The 24502-nt window shown below is 42.1% G+C and overlaps 1 protein-coding gene across 1 annotated transcript; it reads right to left on the bottom strand.

The window, feature by feature from the left end:
• Window positions 1-881: 881 nt before the first annotated feature.
• Window positions 882-13526, bottom strand: TMEM64 (transmembrane protein 64; the record flags this gene model as incomplete). Its single annotated transcript, XM_082479133.1, has 3 exons — window positions 882-3461; window positions 6874-7029; window positions 12756-13526. The coding sequence occupies 3 exons, from the start codon at window positions 13524-13526 to the stop codon at window positions 3267-3269; spliced, it is 1122 nt and encodes a 373-aa protein (XP_082335259.1). The 3' UTR covers window positions 882-3266.
• Window positions 13527-24502: the final 10976 nt, after the last annotated feature.

The raw sequence follows: 24502 nt of genomic DNA on the forward strand, positions 1-24502 counted from the left end.
ATTATTTGCAAGGCCACTGATGACTCCAATAATCTCGGCCAGTCAAAAGCCAAATCATACCAGTCTTGGGTGGAAAGCTGAAAATGAACACAAAGGATCTGATACGTGACATTAGCCACACACCATCTAAGAGCAGCTTTTCCATTCTTCAAACTTGACCTCAACACCACTTGTTGAAGTTATTGTGCAAAAAGCACTATGAAAATAGTATATGAAGCTCTTGGATAAAGAGAGGTTTCCTCCCAGGTACTTAGTATGAAGTTAAATTTTGACAAATTTATTACACAGTTGCTCTTACCACAAGGAGGAGGAAGGAAAACTGGTGCCACACAGCTGAGAGAGACTCCTCCTTCTATATGACCTGCAATTTAGGTACATTTCATATAGAAAACGCAGAAATTTCACCATCATTGCAACTCAGAAAATATTCATGAAGCTGACCTGCCACATATTATTTGAACTGGATTCATACCCTTTTATTTTTTAATTGCACTAGGTAGGGAGATTATCTAAAAATAAAATAAAAATGCATCACTTTTACTGCTTTTACTTTCAAAAAATATCAATCCTCTTCTGGTCCAGTGGCACGTTTCTCATAACCACACATATGCTTATTCTTCTATCAGAAAGGCAGCTACAAATACCTAACCTTCAAAGTATTTAACATAAATAAGCATCTTTTTAATTTAAAAAAAAAATAAAAATCAAGTGTCTTTCCCTTGTCAGTAACTCCCCATCCACAGAACTCATCCTTAAATCCTAACTAGTTACTCCTTTAACACAGAAAACTACCTTTGCATGCATACATGGAGATGACACTACTGCACCTTCTTTGCATCTACTTCATAGCAACCTAAACATTTAATACATATTCCTTTAAAGAAATTTGAGTGAATTTATTGTATAAAATTATGATTGGCATGGTACAGAAAAGTTCATTTTAATGCACATTTCCCATTAACTTGTACACAAATATTACAAGTATCAAGCAAAATGCAAAAGTCTTAAGAACTAATTCCATACTACAAAAGTATTCACATAGTGAAGTTACTCTGGTTACAAAATGTCATGGAAATAAAAGCACTTCAAAATACATATTTGGGAAATGTTCTCGAATAATCAACACAACCTTAAGTCAGTTAAAAAATGCAAAGAAAGAGATACCCTCTTCAAAACACTGTTGTTGATTTGGCAAGATGGAGCAAAGTTCAGATCAGTTCATTTGTTGAAGGATTGTTTTTTCCAAGAAACAAAAAAAAATAAAAAACCTTTAGTTAAGAAAGGGCTCAATTATACTATGATGACAAATAACGCCATCAAAAAGTTATCTGGCTCTCTTGTTTTCGCACAGGAGCTGTCAGAGGCAGAGATGTGTAAATGAATACTTCCAGGTATATACAGATTGCCTTTTCAAAAAACAAACCAACCTACCAAACAAAAAAGCCCAGATCCCAAAACAACAAAAAGGAGAAAATCTGAACTTTGTTGTTTCATTGAACTAGTTCAGTTTCTTAGGTCACAAGACCCAAGAACAGCGGTCTGCAAAGGATACATATTTCAAGAACAAAATTGAACTTCCACTACCGAGGAATGAGTAGATGTCAAGTTACGCGAGTACCGTACATCCTCACAGTAAGGCTGTTAGAGGCTATCAAATCTCTGCTTCCCAACGACCTTGAAGACCTGCTATTCTCAACAAGACAAAAATGCCACGACCCTACGAACAGCCTTACAAAAAGGAGGCACAGTCATATTGTTAGAAAGTAACACAAAATCTTGAAGACTGAAAGCGTCTTTAAAAACTTACACAAAATAATTACAAAATAAGCAATACATTACACTATTTTTGTGTCCAATGACTTGCGTGTGTTTGAGCAATTGAACATTGGTACGTATATCTACATGAAATTCACACATACAGGACATCATCTTCAGGTGTTATTGTTGTTTTCCTTTTACACACACACAGGAGTTATTATCAGGTTATCCAATCTATTCAAATGCAGTGAAAAACAGTCCACAGCACACGTAAAAGAAGCATTATCCAATACAGTGTTGTCTTGCAAAAATGGAGTCAGAATTCCTGAGTCTCAGAGACATTACTGTCCTCCTCCATTACTGGATTATTTATTTTTTCAAGGAGAACTTCTAGTTTTCATTTCTTCACTCTGATGAAATTTATAATAGATCGCGTCTTTTAAAAAATGTAAAACTTTTAGAAAAAAACATGCCAACCAAAGTGAATTTTTAAAGCTTTTTAGAGGGAGGGGGGATTCAATTACAAAATAAAGGCCACCTTCATGTAAAATTAGTACTGCCAGTATCCCATCATTCTGTTTAAAGGAGAGATTTAGCTCCCTGTTCTGGAAGCCTTATTACATGCAGTCATGCGAGTTGAAAAACTCCATCCTTTTAGCGATTAAAAATACTATAAATAGGACTAATGTGGAACAGCCCTTTGTTACAGTCACCAAGGTGGCCAAACCAACACAACAGTTAGGTCATAACGTCTCCTTCAAACATTCACTGCAATCTATTATAACTTCTGTATTTTCCCTTTTACTTTGCATATTACACAGTGTAACTTAAAATGTTATTTAAGAGCACTTCAGTCCCACAATGTAGGATTTAAGCTTGTGTGAATACATATGCATGGCTCTGCAACAATTTTAATGACTTACAAAAATACATTCAACCAAAACATTATATAGGGTTCTCTTATTTCAAAATCAAAAATGAAGGAAAAGCCAAATGGTCCCATCATTAGCTAAATAATACTCTCCAAGTTCTGGAAGCAATTCCAAAGCAAAAGCACATTCAAGAATAACATACATTGAATTGCATACTTTCTCATTCATCTTTATCAGTAATAAAATTCTACTGCATATAATTATTCAGCCTTATAAATAACGCTAAGCAGAAAAATATTTACCTCTGTGCTACTTTTCTCAGTTTATAGAAGCATTTCTCAGTTTATAGGAGCAAAGGAAAAAAAACCTAAAGTGCAGACTACAGGCCATGACAGGCATAATAAATGACCAAAGGTGCAGCCAAATTTGCAGTTACATCTTAAGTTACTTCGCCACCTTTCTTATCTTGCTAGAAGTCACCCCGTGTGCAATTGAAGAGCTGGTCGGTTGGTTTGTGCCACAGTACAACCTGTAACCACTTGTAATTTTTTTTTTTTTTAAACTAGTTGAATTGTCCATAGATATTTCTAGGCAATAGCTTAGGTTCACAAAACCTTACTTTACTAATACTTGAAATCACACAATATTAACACCTCCTCCAGAGAATGTTACTGTCCTCTTGTTGCAGTATGTGGTTGAACCACTGATGCTCGGTTGACTGTCTTTAACAAGCGATGTCTTCATTTCCATTTCACACGCTATAATAGCCGCATTCAGTTCCACTTGAGCTCGGTGAACAACATAAAACATGAGTCCTATGCTTATGACAATCTGCAAATAAAATAAAAGAATGTTGTAGGCTATATAAACTGTAAGCAGGAATACAAAGCAGCTGTTCTGAACAAAACAAAAAGTCATCGATGCAAAGACTCATGGAGGCATCTGTTGACTCAATGCTTCCCAGGCAAGACATGAGAAGGGAGATGAACTTAACTATTGAGTGGCTCTAAACCTACATACGCTAAAAACATAACTAGCGTATCAGAACATAGGTATTACACGAATTGAAAAGATATTTTCTTCCCATTGACATCCACATCCTTGTTAGAAAGCAATCCCTTCACTTTCTCTTTTGGCAAAAATGTTTCCACAAAGAAACAACACAGTGTATTTCTTTAAGTCAAAAGGGCTATTTTCCACTTACCAAGTGAATAATAGGTTGAAATTGTACTGGGCATCTGCAAATTGCAAAACAGCAGAGATAGGGGATGATGCAGATCAAAGGAAATAAAACTTCTTGTCCTTGCCCCTCTGGTGTGGAAGACAGCAGAGAGCAGTAGTGCCACTGTGCTTTCCGAGTGTCAGGACTAAACAGGACACAATCTGAGTTTCTGAGCGACTTAATATAGTCTGTATGGGAAGAACTTGGTTTCTGGAAGATGGCTCGGGGAGGGGGAGGGATGTTGGTGGTGTGGGATTTTCTTGTTTGTTTTAAGGAGGAAATATTGTACAAAAGTAGGGTTTTGCTTCAGGTTTTTGCTCTGAATTTTATTGCTAAGAGTTTTTAAATTATCACCACAAAAGTTATCAGGAATAAATGTGGACAATTTTTGCTTAGAAATTACTCATTCAATGATATTGGCAAGCATTGCACTCCCCAGAGGCGGCCTTTGGTTTCATTAAAACACCACTTAAGTTTTCAGCTTAAAAATAAAACCTCCAAATAAAAATCAAGCTGTCTCATAGTGAGAGTCCCTTTGAAACAAGCAAATTCCTCTGCCTTTCTAAGAATGTTTTATGAAACTAGCTGGAATCTGCAACTTCCTTTCAAAAAACCCAAAATGTTATATTGTTTACAACAGAACCTAAAGTTTTGAGTCCAAAATCATTGGACTTCATCATTAATTGGTATGGCTGTGTTTTCTTTAACATTAAGGACTATCGCTTAAAACATCTGTCAGCATGGCATAAAAGATGCTAGAATATCATTGAGTAAGATGATTGACAAGTATGGTCACAGGATAATTCCATCTGGAATGCATCTTGGCAGTCTATAGCCCAACCTGCTGCTCAGAGCAGGGCCGGCTGCAAGATCAGATCAGTTGCTGAAGACTTTTGTCCAGTCAGGCCTTGAAAACTTCCAAGGATAGAGATTTTACCACTTCTCTGGGCAACCTGCTCCGCTGCTTGACTACCCTTGTGGTGAAAAAGATGTTCTTCACTAATTCAAGTTATACATATCAAAAGCTGGCCAATATAAGAGTCAAAAAGAGACTACAGATACCAAGTTCTGAATATTTAGGAAAAATCCTATTCTAAAAGCTTACACAAATATTTAAATTTGACTGGTTTTAGAAATATTACTACCAGTAGCCTAGCTCCCTAGATGAATAATTAAAAAAATATATATATACACACAGACAACCATGAAATGTGAAGAATTTTTAGAGCTATTTACTAAATCAAAGTCCCATCCAAAGCCCAACCAGGCAAAGCACCAGGCAGATGCCTGAGAGAAAGTGGGAGAACACAAGTAAATCCTCCACTAACAGGGTCCCCTTCACTTATTCAGTCAGGTCCCAATGATTGCTCTCAAGGAGGTGATTATTCCTATTCAAACATTCAGCCTCTCCAGCCAGCGCTTACTTGAGCGAGTCACAGTTATGTTACAACCTATATAATCTACAAAGGAGAGTCAATGTCATTAAAAAAAAAATAATAAAAAAAAAAAAAAAGAAAGGAAAAGACCACTAAAAACTACTACCCTGGAAATAACATTTCACTACTAAAATGAAAGCTGATCAAGTAACCATTTATTTCCTCTTTGATCTATCGAGGCTATTTACCCCACATTTAAAAAGGCACTTTTAATACTCATAACCTTGTTCTATGAAGCCTATAAATTATATGCTCCATTTAAGAGCACACAAGTTTCAGGCGGGGACGGAGGGAGAGGAGGTTTAAAATGGTCCTAGACTTAGTTTTATATCTCAGCATTGTTAAACATCAGCTTTATGATTGTAAAAACTGAGGAAGATAAATGACTGCAGTACCAACTGAAAGTCTGCAAACCATGGTAACTGCTGGTCACACACAGCCTGAAGTACTGACACTGTCAGAGGAGGTTTTAATATATAAACTGGTTCTGAAATACTCACGACCTCTGCACTCATACTGGTCGCAGACTTAAGGCTTACCCCCAAAATTTATTGAAAAATTACTTCATCAGCTAAGCTGCATACTTGTCATGAATTTACTCACTTGCAAAATTAAGATATTCCGATTTAGGCATCAGCAAAATGATATTTCTACAGCACTTTTCACCCTGAATACCCATTCGAAATTGTGCGCGTTCAGTGCTAACAGTGAACCCTGCACAGGTGCTAGGTCTACAAACCCTGAGTACACTACTTCACAGATGGCAGCACACGGGCTTTTGTGCAGGGGTGGTTTGACAAGTCTAAAATTCAGCAGGAGATTACCACAGGGGGGAAGAGAAGACAACTTGACAAAACTGGGACAGCAAGAGAAAAAGAGAACACTGAGTAAGTTCTGCTTTGTGTCACGTGAAGTATGAGAGAATTAAACTTTTCTAACAGAAGAAAACAAAATCAAAAGAAAACAAAAGAAACCCATTTCTCTGGGTATCTAGCAATCGATAAGCCCTTCGTGAAAAAGAAACGTCAGCTCAGTTTTACACAATCACTGAAAATACCAATAACAGAGTTGTAAATTTAACACTTTTAAAAACCCACTACTTTTCAATACCATATGCCATACTTGCTCAGCTCTTAGTCTGTAAGACTTCAGCTGCCTCAGAATGGGGAGCTGTTATGCCAACAGGGAGCAGCAGCTCTTAACCCCCTCAAGACATGCATTCCCCCAAACCTCCTGCAGCCCACCTCTTTTGCACTGGAAGCTGTACAACCTGAAAGGCAAATCAGAAATACTGAATCTCTGTGTCTCACACAGAGATGAGACACGGGCATGCAGTTTCCAAAGCAAAGATTCAATGACTTGAAGAGACAAAGCTACAGGAAGGAAACTTATCTACTGGCTGCAGAAGAAAAATTCTGTCTTGAATCCCACTAGTACAGTAGATGGGCAAGAAATTAGGGGGGTATAGAAATAAACTCAAACACAAGAAGATGACTGCTTCCAAGAGTAATTGCTTATACAAGCAGTCACAAAGAGACTGACATTCCTGTTACCAAAGTCTATGACAGCAATTATTTTAACTTACCTGTAAACTGAATATAAAATAGCCACTAACACTTTGTTCTGCAATCACATCCTCCATGGTGCGCAAGGTAGTGCCCAAGTACGAGTTCAGGAGCTGAGTAGGAAGCAGCCCAACTGAAGAAGCCATCAGGTAGTTCGGTAGTGACAAATCTGTAATCTGAGCAAAAGACAGTGTAAGAAACTGAGAATAGCTCCAACACAATCTATGCACACAAACAACAAGACAGCCGCTCCCAGAACCATCCGTGCAAAATAATGAAATAATTCTTACATTCCTTCACTGAAGTTTTCCACTGTGCATGAATCTAAGATAATACAACAAAACAGTACGTGGCTAGTTTTCACCCGGCCTTTTTAAAGTTACTAGGTTTTATTTCATCTTACGTTACCCAACATCTCTGTGCAAAAGTCATTAACTAAGGATGCAATTACACTGTTCACTGAAGATGTTTATTTCTTCATGGTGAATGAAGCCCTACAATTTATGAGAATTTGCTTGCGGGAAGAAATTGCTTTATCAAATGTGAAGGTCTAAAGCAAAAATCTATTTCCTTTGCATTTTACATGTATGGCAACTGATGAAAGAGTCATTGTTCAAAATGTCACTGCATTAAATATGATCTAGGTCAACAGCATGGCAGATACAATTTGCCTCTGCAAGGTAAGTATATAGCTCATTAAGATAGATATATATCTATCAGTGATCTCTACCTATATCTATACCAATACACATGGGTATCATTAAGATTCTCTACCAAAGATACTTTACATCACACTTTAATTAGTGAACAAAATAGTACACGTGGCTGTAGCTTTTGTTAGTGTCTCTGGAAAAAACACTAATAACACTTTAAGGTATTTTCCTCTCTTTGCTGTGAAATTTCTGTTCTGAGTCAGTATGTGGACAGTTTACGTGGGAACAAAGTACGCAGTACCAGCTCAATTAGTATCAGCAGCAATTGAGAAATATTAAATGCATGAGCCCATAAGATATTCACACAAGAAAAATGAAAACAGGAGGAAACTATGGGTTAAAAATGAGTATGAAAACGTCGATTTTGAAACAAGCAGCCTAAGGATTTTTCCAGACAATTCAGTTGATCACATAGTGATAAAACAAGTTCTAATTAAGAACAGACCCTAACACTGGGAGCCTACACAGAAATTATTGACCTTGACAGTTTTGTACAATGTCGAAGACAAGAGAATAGCAGCAAAGTTACTCATTTCATCATGCTATTCTTAAAATAAACTTTGGTTACTATGAAAGTCACAGTGCTGAATTCTCAGAGCTCTAAGCACCATCAGTGGAAAGTTTTTGGGAGGAAGGAAGGGCAATGGAGGAGGAGAATGCAATGAAGCATAGAGATTAAGAATAATTCACTGGAACAAGATCCAATAAACCAATTCCAAATTTCACACTGCAAATTATACTTCCCACAGACTGAAATATATACCAGCACCACAAATAATACATTTCCGTCTCTATACAAAATTAATTTAGATTTATAATGAAAAAGGACTACATAATTATGTCAGAACCTGACATTTGACCAATGCTTTGAAAAGACTTTTTTTTTTTGCTTTTAAACACTATAGTAATCTGGGCCATGTAATAAGAATGCACAAGCAAAACTTCCCATATTGCCAAGGGAATGAAGGAGCTGCTATTAAAAGTCTCTGAAATACTAATGCCAAGGAAAGATTTGCTAAGTAGGACGCTATCATTAAATCTAATGGAGCTGGGAAAGTTCCCAAAGATTACTTTAACACTCCTCTTTCATTTTTGTATATGTATTAAGGACATTTTGGTTGCAGAACAACATATCTGGATCTGTCCTGAAGCAACCGGACCTCCTGAGCCATGACAGAGACTGTTTCCAAATGAAGGGGAGGCCGCCCATGGATACTCTGGACTGCAACTTGTCCTTCCCACTAATCTGAAAGCTAAGGGGGGGGGGGGGGGGGGCGGAATTCACAGGTGCCCTCGTAACTCGTGGTTTGCAAGGTCTAGACCTACAGTGGTATACCTTCCATCAGAACGCACAGGAAGCAGACAGCATCCCTACCTAAGAAACCTAAGGAATTTTCAATAAAACTTACAGTTTTCCATATCTTTCCTTCTATGAAATTTACATGTTCTATAAACCTGCGAGACTGGGTTCTGTGTGGCCAAGCTGACAAACAGAGGCTACCAGGACTCTGTTTCAAGTGAAAGCTCAAGCCAGCAAAATTAATAGTGAAATCCCAAAGCAAGCATGGACACAATTGTGTTATGGGCCATACCGATGTATTTAAATAAAATTAAGAACTACCTAGCTGCTCTGGTAACAAACGTATTAGCCAGAAACTCTCCCATTAAGCCTTGGACAGGCTTTTTCTGGCAGAACTTCTGTATATTCTTTGCAGCTGACACCTTTGGTTCAGTACTGTCAAAAGCATTAATGCTTGTGGCAGGACTTTGTTGGGGGCCCACATGCCTTTGGGGATTGCAGCAGATTTCTCTCCCCTCAACTTACGAATCCCCGTGTTTCGGATCAGGTAGGCTTAGCAACTAAGAGCAAAGGACAATTCTGATAGTCTTTATGTCTTCATTTTGAAAAAAAACAAACAAACAAAAAAAAACAACCAAAAAAAACCCACAAAAAAAAACCCAAACCAAAACCCACCAAAAAAACCCCCAACCAAACAGAAAAAGTAGCAAGTGAAAAAACGAAGCAAAATCAAAAATAGCTGTCAATTTTCCAACAAGCAGAGTAAGCAGCCTGCATGTTCCTGCAAAGCAGGAAAGCAGGTACCATTTCTTCAACTCTGATTTCACTGTGTGCATTTCTGGAACCAGAGATAAATACTCAGACACTCAGATTTTTTTAGTCATATTATTTCTTCCATGTGGTATTCTTCTTAAAGATGGAAAAACAGAAATATGAATTCTGATCTAAGCTACACCTGGCACTACAAATAATCAGTTTGCACAAATCTCACTCCAGGGACCCACTAGTGGGAAGGAGGTGATTACCTGCATACCAGGCCTCCTTACAGACCTGCCCTCAAAACACTCAGATTTGCCAAGGGGCTGTGCATGGGCAAACACTTCAGTAAGAGCTATCAGCCCATCCCAGCAGCCCAGGCCACCCTGGCACCACAGGAGCAACAACTAAGCAAAACCCACTCAAAGAAGAATACAAACATGCTTTCAGTTAACAAGTTTCTAGGTCTTCCAGAAAGGCAAGTCAATGCATTACCCCACTGCTCCTACTATCAGCGCTTTCCCAAAGAGCAGCAGAATGACCTTAAGAAGCAAGATGTTCATGTCTGGCTGGTGAGAACCAAGGAATTAATGTTAACTTTCTTCTTGTGCCATTTCAGATAACATGATCCCGTTGCTCATCAAATGCTAAGAAGCTCTTCCTTCCTTCTGAACGTTCCCCTGCAATTCAACCTCCCCAAAAACCTCAGCAGATGGTACACACCACTGAACAAGTGCTTGTAGAAACCCATTAATCCCAGCCCTGCAGATGACCCCTCTCACTTCAAGGTTATGCCTTGCCCTGGTCCTCACATGTCACTTCCTCCCCTCTTATTTAAGTATTCTCAGTATCTCCACTTTACTTATAAATATGAACATAGAAAACATGCATAGATCAGACTGCTGGAAAATTAAAGATGCATAGGTTTTCTTAGGTTCACTCTTCTTTCCTCTACAATTAAGAGCAACCCTTTCCAAATTAATTGCTGAAGTTGATGGCACAGTGAAATATACAGATGGTTAGGGCACCCCAAATCCCCTTGCACTTTAAACTTAAGTAGAGCATTACGTTTGCAAATAAGTCAGATTTCAAAGAAATGACAGCTCAGTCTGTGTAGGTAGAATTTTGTCCTCTCGATGTAGCCTAAACTTGACTCACAGCGGGAAACTGCCCTGAATTCCCAGATTTGCATGCAAGATTTTTATTTTTCAGTAATCTAGTAGTTCATATGAAATGTTCTTGGCTAAAAATTGAACACACCGTGCTTTATTTGACTATGCTGCAAAATAATAAATACTGAGTAATAAATGCAACCCAAACTAATTTTAGCAGGCAACGTCCAAGTTATTTGGCATACTCAAGAATATGGTTTCACCTCGTTTCCTATCTGTTATTTTAACACCGAAACCTTCCACTTGGAAAGAAAATGATTGAGCTTGCAGTACTTGGAGAAAATAAAACACTGATTTACAGCACCACTTTAATATTGCACTGGCCTGAATACTCTGCTGAATCGCGTTTCCAACAGAATGGTTACGCCAGGAAGGAAATCATTTTAATTCGGTAATTCTCTGGTCGGTTCTTCAGATCCGGTACTACCCTACAATGTCTGTTGACTACTTCAAGTGACAGCCAGAAGCTGCGAACAACAGAAGGATAACAGCTCTCCCCACTTCAGAAGGGTCACACTGTAGCAGGAGCTTCATCTGCTACACCGGGACCTCGGGCTCTGGGGAGACTTTGCTCCCGGCTGCGCAGGTCTAAGCTTCCTCAGTCCTACAATAATATAGGTAACTAAATAAAACAGCTGAGGTTCTTCTCATTTATAATAAGTAAATAGTTAAAGGATCTGCTTAAATAGAAATGATAAGTTGCTACAGCTTTTACGAACAGAGATTGTAGCTCTCAAGATTAATGCCCCAGCACACACAACTCCATACGGAGCAATTTTAACTAGTTGATGTGGGTGTTAACCCCTACAAATTGTGTGAATTAATTCTTTTTTAAATAACAACTTCGGTATTCAATGACCTACTCATTTCAACCAGATAATTCTATCAAAATTAAGCAAGCGCTTCAGAAAGGTACAGGCTCAGGACTGCAGACGGGGGAAGGAAAGCGTGCTGTACGAAAGTGACAGACCAAAACACTTGTTTCGAGGGTCTCTTACATTAAGGAACATAGGAGTTACTGTTAAACGTTTAAAATATTTCACAATCCGTTTTGCTGTGTTTTGATTTCACCAAGTTAGCAGACACAACTGAGGCGCAATACACAGCCAAAAAACAGATCCTTCAGACAGCACTCAGGAAGAGCTGAGGGTCTGAAACTGTCATCATCAGCATGATGGTACTCAAAAAGGCCACCCTCCATGTTCTTCTTTACTTTCTCCTCTAAGAGGAGAGAACAAAAAGGCTATGGATTTTAAAAATTATTCTTAAAGCGTGCATCAATCTTCATCTAAAAGTAGAAAAAGCAAGACTGACCCTTTTCCAAACTCAAGTTTAAACTAACTTTCAGTACCACTCTGATGTACTATCCCTTTTCAGCCTCAAGCCTACGTCTTGCTGCTGTGCCCAAAATACGTGACCTCTCTCGTGCACACGGACTTAACACCCTGTATGGATTTGCCAGATGTATGCTACAAACATCAACCAAACTGAGCAAGAATTTTAATCTGTCCGCTTCTTTCTTTCCGATATGATTACATTAAGTAGTTAGGGAGTTCTGGCAAGGCTGCTTAAAAATACGAACTTTTCCTCCTCCCACTCCGATAACTTTAAAAACACAGGCACTTTAAAATTGTCGAGTTCTCCGTAGATTTTGCTCCACAGCACCGTGGTGCTTCTTTCTAACACCAGATCATAGTCTTGAAAGCCAGAGAGCAACTCTAACGCAATGCCACTGAACAAGGCACCTCAAAAACCTGCCTGCCGTCCATGTGCAAGCACAGAAGAGCCACTAGCAAAAGCTGGCGGGGGAGTCGCTTTTACCATTATTAAAAGAGAAAGAAACCAAGGTTTCTTCGCGGGAAAGGAGGCGACCTCCACCAGCGACACCGGCCACCATGCTGCAAGCCATCCTTCCAGCCAGAGCTTCTTCCTTGGCCGCACAGCCCGGGGTTGGGACTCACCGCAAAGACGGCGTTCTGCAGCCCGAAGGGGATCGGGGTCAGCCGTGCCAGAGCCACCACCTTGAGGCCGCTGCCGCCCTCCACGACGCGGACCACGGCGCTGAGCGTCTCGCTGCCCTGGATCCTGGCCCGCGCCCAGCGGGCCAACAGCCGCTTGCAAGCCACGTGGGCGACGAAGGTGCCGACGAGGACGCCGAGCACCATCAGCCCAATGCCCAGCACGAAGCCGTAGAGGTAGCCGGCGGCCACGTTGAGCAGGATGTAGCCCCAGCCGCAGGGGAAGGACACGACGATGAAGCCCACGGTGAAGAGCAGCACGCCGGCCAGGCTGTCCAGGCTCTCGGCCCAGAGCAGCAGGTCCCGCAGGTACTGGCGCACCAGGGCCAGCGAGGCGAAGCAGAGGGCCGCCAGGACGCACACGCTGAGGCAGCTCTTGCACCAGCAGGTGCCCAGGAGGCAGCAGGAGCAGCGCCAGCCCCGGGCCTCGGCCAGCCCGGGCCCTCCGCCGCCCGCCTCGGGCAGCTGGCACAGCAGCAGCTCCGCCGGCGGCAGCCCGCCCTGCTCCGCGTAGGGCCCCAGCAGCAGCCCGCCGGCCCCCGCCGCCTCCGCCGGGACGAAACCGACGGGGTCCCCGCCGCCGCCTCCTCCTCCTGCCGCCGTCCCGGCGGCTCGGGACAGCCAGCGGCCCAGGTCCTGCCGGGCCCCCTGCGCCGCCGCCTGCTTCACGGCCCGGGAGAGGAGCTGTAGCGCCGCGGCCCCCGCGCCCCACATCCCCCCGCCCCGCCGCCCGGCTCTAGCGCCGCCGAGCCGCCCAGCCCCGTCGCTCCCCGCCTCCCCACGCAGCCTGCGGGCAGGGGCGGCCGCTCCCTCATCGCCCCGCCATGGCCCGGCTCCCGGCGGCGGAGCCCAGCCGAGGGCCGGGCGGGGGCGGGGAAGCGGCAGCGGGGAGGGCCGGGAGGAGGGGGCCGCGCTTCACCACCACCGCCGCCGCCGCGGGGGCCCGGCGAGCGGAGGGGCCGCGGCGGCCTCCGCGCTGCCTCCCGCCTCGGCCGCGCCGCCGGGGCTGTGGCGTTAGGAGGCGGCGCCGCGCTCTCCGTCCCGGCAGTGGCGGCCCTGGCGGAGCGCGGGTCCCGGCGGGCGGCAGCGGCAGCAGCAACCGCGGCAGCGGGGCTCCATCTCCCGGCGCGCTGGGCTCCCGCTCCCGCTGCGGGAAGCGCCTTCTCGGAGCGGCGGTGCCGATGTGGCAGCCGGGGCGCCCCTCGCAGCGGAGGCGGGGGGGCAGGGGGGTGGGCGGGAGAAGGAGGCTGGGCTCCGGCGGCAGCAGCGCCCTGCCCCGCTGCGGGGCTCGGCCGCGGCCCGCCCCCCGCTCTGCCCTGCCCCGCCCCGGCCGGGCGTGCCGCTGCCGCCCGCCCGCCGCAGGCTGCCGGCGGGCCGGGGGCCGCCTCGCACGCCTCCCTGAGGCGGCCCTGGGCGGCAGCCCCGTTACCGGCTGCCCCTCTGCTGTCGTCCTGCCACTCTCTTCAGAAGCCCTCACTGACGGGAGAGCCTAAACCGGCGGGATTTGCAGCGACCGTGCGGAAAAGGTGGTGGTTTTCTGTCAGAGGAGCGCAGGGCTGAGGCGTCTCTACCAGGTGGTTACCCTTCAGGCTCCCGTGACATCTCCCTCCCTTGCGTGAGGGCTTTGTTTCCCAAACACCCCGGTTTTCGCTCCTCTTCTCAGCCGAGACAAGCCTCTCCCAGCCAGTGGCCGGGGGCTGGGGCCGAGGGCTGACGGCCAAGGCCCCTGGGCGCCGCGGCTGCTGCGTGGTGCCTGCGGCATCTCCGCACCAGGCCGGCTCGACTCGCCCGAGTTCTTGGCTCGCACGGCTGAAGGCTCAGACACGCTTTCAGGTGGCTTGAGCTTGAGTTTTGAGCCACTGCTCGAATGAAAGAACCAGCCTGAATACGCCGTGAGGGCTTGATTTCGAGGGGTGTTTTCTCAGGAGCCTCACCGGGGCTCGACAGCGTCGTAGGTCACCGCTGCTCTGGCATTACTAAGGACAGGAGCCATACAGTGCGGAAAGAGGGTTGCTTTCTTTACAAGACTTAATTGTACAATGCGCTCCTGTAGAGTTATATCCCTCTGCTGGGAAATTCACAAGCATATATAAAACGAGAATGTGTGTGGGAGTTGTAAAGGTTAAAGGGTGATTTGAATAAACAAACCCCTGAATCTCAAAATGAAGAACGTATCTTACAGAATGTACTGTAAATATGTTTGCTTGCAAAATATGCTGTTAGAGACAATATAACTTGGACAATCCAACAAAGCAGCCCAAGAAAATGACAGATTTCTCTGAGCACCACGGCAGAATAAAACAATCCAGGGAGGCTCAGTACAAGAGGGAAGTTGCAGATAAGTATCTCCAGCATAATCTGCTTTCATGCTGTCACCTGTCTCTGAATGTGAGCATTTGATTTTGCATGTGCAAATCCATAATAATAATAATAATAATAATAATGGCAAGAAAGCCCTGCATTGCTCTTTTTAAAGGATGATGGGCATACTTGTACATTCAGTAAGGCATTTCAGCAAACTGGGGATGGCTGGAAGTTCAGTAGAAAAACAAGAAGGCAAAATACTAATTTCTGGGTTTATACTAAGAGCATGTATGTCTTTGATGTGGCTTCAGCTTGTGTATATTTTTGTTCAGTACAGTTGCTTTCATAGAATAGGAAAAAGCCTGAGTGGAAATGTCTACCGGAGTTACATGTTTTACGCTGCCCCTACATTTCTGCATTTAAAGTGCATAACCTTGTTCTCAGAGCAGGAATGAATCTCCTGCTGCTGCTCCTAAAAGCTCTGGGGTTCTGTATGTATAATCACAGAGAACATATTTAAAAGGGACAACAAAAGGGTATGAGGAATATAATGGTTTATCTAAGTGACAGTCCTGATATTAGACTCCAACCTATAAAAATATTTTATCTAGTTAGTTACTGGAGATGCTTCTCCAGTCCCTAGGAATATAAAGGCTGAAACTCCTTGACCTCATCCATCGCCTGGCACCGCTAAAATAGTTAATCCTGGAATTGTACAGATCCTTGGAGCAATAGCTCAGGAAGGAAAGGCAACATGCAGTCAGATGTTAAGTGACAAACAACATGGTCATGGAGCAGGAGCTGAAGCATCTTTGGATAAACATCCAAGCAAGGCCGCAGGAATTCAACAGGATGCCATGGAGGTGGGAGCCTCTCGCGCATGCAGAGCGGATACAGCTACAGAGCTGAGAGGCAGCGTCAGCTGGCTCCTGCGAGTCTTCCCGGCGGGCTCGTACCGTCTGAAGGGGAAAAAAAACAACCTCACACACCCTTGAAATTTCGCCAACTGCTGGACAAAACGGTCTGCCTTCCAGACTTACTGGTCAGTGAATCATAAGATATTCCCATACTGTGGATGATGTGGTTGAAATGGTCCGATGAGATAAGCAAGGCAAGATCTGTAAGGAAAAGCAGTTATCTTTTCATGGACCAATCACTTACAAAAACACGCAAGCTCTTGAGCACACAGCTCCTGGACAAACACTTTGTGCTCCAAAAGATAGCGCTTTTTTTTTTTTTCCCCTAAGTAAGTTAGTTGATTTAGTGAATAACTTCCAACAAATGTTGTCTAACCTGTTCTTTAAAAAAAGCACTGCTGGCCTGGCTAGTGTCAAAAATTATTTGAATAGGAATAAAAATTCCAGGTTTAGTACATACGGATTTAAATGATTACATTGCATCAACTAAAACAGCTCCTATACTTCCTCAGGCTGAGTTACGTAGATTCTATTAAACTCATCTATTATTTGAGCTGATTTCTTACCTTTCTTTATATTTTAGTTTTGTATTTGTCAGTGAATAAATTTAAATCTGAGAGGCACAGGGTAACAATCAGAGGACTGTTCTGCTTCAAGAAAAGGTGTATCAATAGAACAGTGCTCTCATGATGTAGATTGTACTGGATTTTGAAGAATTTTTGCCATGCAGGTGTTTTTCCAGGCCTGTGTTTTAGGTCCAGGATGTTTCCTTGATCTGGCCTGAGCAGCTGAGAAATACTATTTTGCATTTTGAAACTCTGCTTCACCTGTCTCATTTTTTATTTCAAGGAATATTAGCATGCAAACACACCCAGATAAGCATGTGAGTCATTGAAGTGGAAGACATGACTCATGTAGGCCCATAAAACTGGTCCACTCTGAATAGAAGTCCTGAAGCCAGAGAGTAGGGTACATGGCCAGTAGGATACGTGGCCAGTAGGTCAAAGGAGGTCATTCTCCCCCTCTACTCTGCACTGGTGAGGCCACAACTGGAATACTGTGTCCAGTTTTGGGCTCCCCAGTTCAAGAGGGAAAGGGAACTGCTGGAGCAAGTCCAGCAAAGGGCAACTAAGATGATTAAGGGATTGAAGCATCTCCCTTATGAGGAAAGGCTGAGAGAGCTGGGACTCTTTAGCCTGGAGAAGAGAAGGCTGAGGGGAGACCGTATTAATGCTTACAAGTATCTAAAAGGGTGGGTTGAAGGAGGATGGAGCCAGGCTCTTTTCAATGGTTCCCAGTGACAGGATGAGGGGTAATGGGCACAAGTTAGAACACAGGAAGTTCCGTTCAAATACACGGAAAAACTTCGTTACGGTGAGGGTGACAGAGCACTGGCACAGGCTGCCCAGGGAGGTTGTGGGGTCCCCTTCTCTGGAGATTTTCAAGACCCGCCTGGATGCAGTCCTGAGTAATGTGCTTTAGGCAATCCTGCTTTAGCAGGGGAGTTGGACTAGATGATCTCTAGAGGTCCCTTCCAACTCTTCCAACTCCGTGATTCCGTGATTAAGCTAAAACATCAAGAGCTAAAATAATTCTGAGTCACAAGCTCTTGAAAACTGCCCATCGTTATTTCTGAATTGCTCTTTGGGAGGGAGAAGCAGGGCTTTTTTGAGAAGGTGATATTAAAGACTGTAACTCCAGCATACTCCTAAATGCCTGTGCTGTTTATTTCTGTCAGTGTTCATGTGAAGATCCTTTGGTGTGAACTGCACCATTGAGTAATTTATGTCACAAGTAACCATTCTTTGGCCACAGGAGGCTGTCACTGGAAGTTCCTCCATCTCATCTGCAGTCTTCCTTGGCCCATGTTCCTTCACATCCACATGAAGGAAGGTGCATACACTTTGCTCATGCAAGGAATGTACTTTTTGCTGTTTAACAGAAGATGAGTTGCAAGGATTTGGGGGATGATATTGGCAAGGAGAAAGCCATGACCAGAGGAATGATTCTCGTAGGTCTTCAGGCCATAGGTTGGGCACCACTGGTTTGGGCCATCATATTTTAAATACATATGCATTCATGGCTTTGACAAACAGAATGATAAGTATGCTAAAGGAAAACAAGCCATCATTGTAGCTTTATGTGAGATTGGTTTCATTTCCAGTGAAAGCTGAAGTTGCTGCATGAAGGACGGGAGGTGCAAAAGGAAAAATGGTGCTATTGGCAACTTACTATCATCCAGTGTTTTAGTTTTCTGGACAAATATCGATCAAGATGTAACAAAGCTTACATTGCTTTCACCTTCATCTAGATCAGAAAAGATCTTTAAATAAAAAATCCAAGCATAAAAAATGAAATGCCCATAAAACTCAATAAATGTATCCATTAAAGGGTATTACTTTTTAAGTCTTAGGGTGGGAATCCAGACTGTGTTATTTTGCAGCTTGATTGATTAAGTGTCTACATATAAGACTAGAAACTTTATTACTTTATTTATAGTCCCAGCCTCCCAGATAAGTGCCATACAATCATGTTAAAAACGTTGAATGATTTGATATACTATCATAAGCTCGTATAACTCAGAAAATGAATGTTTTTATTTTCATACGTGTTTGAACATAAAAAATATGGTTAATACTATGATTTTACAAGAAACGTTTCAAGCAGATTTTATTACAACTATATGTAAGGCATGAACAAAATTTAAACAGAGTAAGTGATGTGCTGAAATACTTACATCGAATGGAAGATTCTGAGACATCACTCTGGTATTAGTTATTATATAAATAATGACATACCTAGAAAAAGTCCTTTTCAGTAGAACTGAGGATTTATGATGACTTGCATGATATTCCTTAGAGTGTCCTAGCCCAGAAATGGCAAATGAGAAACCTTAAACATCCTTACACATAAGGCAAAAATGCAGCTATATACTTGGTACATCTATAGCTGCTGCCAGCTGTTGCAGTAATGGAAAACTTAAGCTAGTTCGCCTTGGAGACGCACATGGGATTCTGTCTTGCAAAAGGATATCCTTAGGTTGACAGAAGAAACTTCCGCCAGTTTTTCATTCCATGAAATGACTGCTTTGTTGCCAAAAGACTGCGTTAGTCGGGGGCTGTTGGTGTAACGCAGAGTAGCCTAAAGTTTGTAAGTCACGAAATTGCTCAGGAAGACAGGACTAGCATTGGCAGTTCTACGAAATGGCAAGCTATAGAAGAAAGACCAATTTTATTACATTCATAGTGTCCTCCTGAATTGCAGTGCAAACATTACATGTACCTCAAAATGTTAACCGTGTAATTACTTCTGCCAGGGTCACAAACTAGGAATCTACATTTTCATGCAGCAGAATACTTGAGGCAGCTCTTGAGAGCACTATACATTTAGAAAGTGTGCTTTCAAAATGAATTTTGGCGATCATGAAATAAGGTATAGCAAGCAAAGCATATCTGAGGAATAGGAAACTCTCTTAGTAAGGTATTTTGTTGAGGTTGTTTACCCATAGATTCTTCTCCACTTAAAAGCAGCTAAAAGAAGTGTATCTAAATATATTCCATGCTGAGGGCACTTTTAATGGGAAAATGGAAATGTTAGTGTATCCTTAGTGTTGTGTTTTCATCAGTTCCCACACATCTTTGGCTTTCTAGCAATATACTTTGGTATTCTTCAACAAGCTACCACATTCCTTTTGATACAGCTGCAATGCTGTTCATCCAATACCATACGTAAGAGCTATATCTATCTCCTTTTATATATATGCTTTTGAAGCATACTGGACTAGGTCGCAAAGCAAAGCAAAATAGACTGCATTTTCACTATTTCCATGGCAAGAGTATAGACCTAGCAGGTTATGGATGGAGGTCAGTTTCTCCTAATATTTTTGGATCAGGGATTTTTGTAAGAGTATTTAGCATCAAAGGTTAACCTAAGATCCAAAGATTCTGTTTTAACAGCACAATAATATTTGACTGAGTTTTACCATTAAGCTTTATCAAGCAGCTTTAAGGTTAGCTTCAAGTCAGCACTGAAGCAGAACACTGTATGAGTTTGTGGGTTGGATAAACAAACACACATTGAAGTTTGCTGGTACAAAGCACGTCACTGATCTCAGTTACAGCAATCTAAGATCAGAAAGAAGCTCATGGGTTTATTTTTCATATGTTGTCTTGATTTATAATTAGCTTTTACTTAGCAAAGTTTGAGCAGCCCTTTCCCATCTTTGTTGTTATTCCTTTGTCTGAGAAACCACAGTGTGGTAACTGCCAACGGGCATTGAACATAGCAGGGTTTTATGCCACTGAAGAAGGACGAGGATTGAAAAAAACTCAGCTTCTAAAATCAATGGCAGAACCCTTGTCTGAGTGTTATGCTATATGAGGCATTGTTGCTGCATCAAAGCCCAATTGTATCAGTCCACATGTTTACAAACCTTGTTGGAGTCTATCTACTAAATTATTTATTTTTCTTAGTTTCCAGCCAGACTAACTGATGAGTTACAAACCTCCTCCAAGGGAACATTCACAGGATTTGAAGCCTAATTCACCTCCCATTTTAATTGTTGTCATAGAATTGTTATGGCTGGAAAAGACCTATAAGATCATCAAGTCCAACCGTTATCTAACTCTACCAGACCCACTTCTAAACCAAGTCCCTGAGCACCATATCTAGACAGCTTTTAGATACATCCAAGGATGGTGATTCAACCACTTCCCTGGCCAGCCTGCTCCAGTCTTTGATAACCCTTTCACTGTAGAAGTTTTCCTAATGTCTAACCTAAACCTCCCCTGGTGCAACTTGATGCCATTTCCTCTTGTCCTCCTTCTTCATCTTCTGGTCTAGCCCCATGCAAAAGAGCATCTTGACTAGAAGCCCCAAAAGTCAGAGGACGGTAGGCAGCCCAGCTCTCCTCTGCTGTGTGGTTTAAGGGAGAGGCAAATTATGGCTGAGCTACTTCAGCAGCCGAGACCAGGAACACAATGTAGTTCCAAGAGCAGCAATCCATTAGGTACGCAGTAAAGATTTTGCCAAAGGCTTGGAGTATTGTCTCTTTCTTTTGAAGGATTCAGTAGTCCTCAGAAGGCTGTAGCAGGCACTCAGGAACTCATAAGAGGTGCTCCACATCAAGCAGCTTAGGAGATAGACACAGAATACAAACAAATGATTGATCAGATGAGACAGAGAGGGCTGACAGGACAGGTTAAAACATGAAAAAGGGCTGTGTGTTCTTTTCAGACCCGTTCCCCCCCCCCCCCAGTCACAAGAGGTGCTGTAAACATAAAAATGGTTTTCACTACTACTTAAATGGAGTTATACAGGAGAAGGTACAAGAAACAGGGCAGGTGGACAGGGGCTGTGCATGAAAGAGCCTGCGCTCTCCGGCCCCAAAACCACTCTGTCCAAGGCAACCTCCATGCACCGTTTTCTGCATTTGAGGGCAGCTTTTCCCTAACAAGAAGGAAGAACCTCTAACGCTGTAAGAGACTACCTTGCACACAGTAATTAAGATTAGTGTGTTTGCTGCATATGGAGCCTGTGTACAGAGTAGATCCCTATAGGGCACACAGCTTAGGCAAGTAGAAGGCATGGCAATTTGGACTTTTGAAAACAAACATTCCCAAATTGCACCTCTTACAAGGTTCAGCAGAGCCAAAATAGCTGTGTTAAAAAATATTTAGACATGCTGAAACTATTTATTGACTTTGAGACTGACTTAAACTGTTCATACATTAGTACCCAAGAACACGTGTTTAAACCGAAGTTATTTAGTAAACCCGGTTTAAATGATAATGATAAATAAAATCAGAAAAAGGCTTGCAAAGAAAGAGCAGCACATGAATTTTAATCGTATAAGGAAATACTTTGCTCTGCCGTCTTTTTACTGTATCCTGGGCAAAATTGTGCTTTCTACAGCCGATAAAACCCAAATAAATATTGTAAACAATAGCATACAGCATTATTAAACACACAGAAACGTTATACATGTCACTGGTAGACATGTTCAGGCAAAGACATCCACAAAACCTGAAAGCGCCCACAGGTTTTAATTGCTGTGCTCTACAGCTCATCTTTTCTTTAGCTCAGATCTTTACCTGGATTTAGAGTTTGTTTGTGAAGGTGGTTGGTTGGGGTTTTGAGCCATCTATACTATTGCGGCTCAATTGTTACTATAACAGTTCTGATTTCAACAGTTTCCACTGGCTACAACAAATTTTTCAACAGTCTGGCTCTCCTGTACTTTGCATCCTCAAAACACTAGGTAAGTATTTTTTGTTGGATTTATTGCCTCCATCTCCCTTGAAGCACTTAAAATTACCTTTATAAAATATGCATACATTAAATTGAACAAATTGTGCATTTGAATCTGCTCTAAAGTGCTTTTCAGGTCAATCGGGCAATACAGGCAGTCTGCAAACCCAGCTATCCCCTTAGAAAATAAGCACATAGGCAGCATGTCAAAGATATCCCAGGAAGATGATCTGAGCCTCAAAATACAGTCTTTCCCCCCTATTCCTCCCAAAGTAACAGAAATGATGATGCGAGCCATTTAGCAAGTCCTAACTTAGGTAGAAGATTTCTTCTTTATTGAAAGAGCACCTTAAAAGCTTTCTCCAGCTTTGAACCATCTATCTTTATAAAACCTCTATGTAATGTTTGTTTGCTTGTTTACTTCTGGTGATCAGAAATAAGGCAGAAGGGTCCAGTTAGACACAAAGGGAATTAGTACCAAATCTGGGATTTGAAATCAGTGCTTTGCTCCTATCACACAAATTCAGATTTTTGTGAGTTCTTTTTCTTTCTTAAAAAATTTAGAGAGGATCTTTTTTTTTAAGAAAAATATAAGTTTGTGCAATGAGAAAAGTTCTCAAAATTTTCTTCATGGTTTTTCAGTTTCTTTAACGTATTCTGAAATCACTGTTTCAATGTAGTTTGTATTCCTTCATGAAATAGCACGTTTTATTAATATACAGACACCTCGTACAGCTCCATCTTTAGGAAAATGTTAGCTTTTGTCATTATGTATAGTCCCCGTGGTAACACTTAACGTCATCCTTTATTCCTCTGGTTTCCTTCCTCCTGCCTCCTCTCTGGCATTCTGCCTACGGCCATGGGGTAGCAGGCGTATATTATTTCTTCAAGCAGTTACAGCAGTTACTTCAGACATGCATATCTCTTCAAATTAACTTCTCCATGTCCCTTAGCAGCTGTCGCTGCTTTATCACTTTACTGCCAGACGGGCAGCAGGCACCAGTCCTGAGCCAGGACCAGCCGAGATGCCATTCCGTCCTCAGAGCAGCAGCGCTGTTAAATTCCTGACTGGAAACTGGAAAGCTAATTAGCTATACTTTTTTATTAAAAATTACTTTCATTCTTCTTATGTATGTTATTAATAATTGTTGTTAAGACGAGTCTAATTTTGTACCAAAGGAAATACGGAAGAGCTATTACGTGGACATGTACGTATGATTCTTTCATGGGTTCTGAATGCAACTCCACTCCAGCACAAAATCAGCCTTAATCTCAAGTATTCCTAATTTTCTTCTTTATGAGTCAAGGTCTTCCAGATTCGTCTCACACTTAGCAAGATGTACAAGAATATTAATTTTTTTTTGCTGTGAAATATTTACTTTTTAAAGTGTGAACTCTACCTCACCTTCTCTAAAGTGCACAAAAATTTCCATAAAATAATTATTTCACAGGGGGATAAAAAAAAAGACAAAAATCATTAAAATACATTTGGAGTTGACTTTGACATTTAATAACTTGAGCAAATAGCTACAGTGTGTGATAGCAACATTATCCTTCAGTATAAAAAGCAGACTGAGTTACACTGCTAAACCAATTACATGTACTTTCATGATATTCTCAAACACACTGTATGGTTTATAGGAACTAACATGCTATTTGCTAATTATGGCTGGAGTAAAACCATGGCATGCTCTATTATGAGCCTTTCCATTCCACAATAGCTTATTCCAATCATGAGAGGCTGTGATGCCTTTTTTCTTGACCTACAACTTCTTCTGTAACAGATACCTTGATCAAAGGTGCCAAAAGAGAACTGCTGGACTCCTGCAAAAGCCTTTACTTCCTCACAAAGCAGATGTTATAAGCTGTTTCCTTCTAGATCGCCTTCATCAATTGTATCATAGACACACACTCCAGTAATGGCAGAGAAATAAATTACCTCTAGTCTGAACTCGTGGGCAAACTGTACTTGCTGTCCCTCAGGACCTGTACTACCCTCAGGAGCACTGACATCAAATGTGCAGATATCCCAAAGTGTCAAGACCCAGTTCAAACAGGTAATATAATTTATTTTATTAATTGTAAGGAAATTTGTGTTATGAATGCAAACTACTTGTCTGGCTTATGCCTGGTTAATGTGCTACTAGAGGTTGACAAGTATAGAGGAGGATCACGTTTTTCTTATTTGCATCCATGGCATTAAAAAGGTATTGGGCTTTT

The sequence above is a fragment of the Vanellus vanellus genome (assembly GCF_965231255.1).
Source record: "Vanellus vanellus genome assembly, chromosome: 2".
Taxonomy (NCBI): Eukaryota; Metazoa; Chordata; class Aves; order Charadriiformes; family Charadriidae; genus Vanellus; species Vanellus vanellus.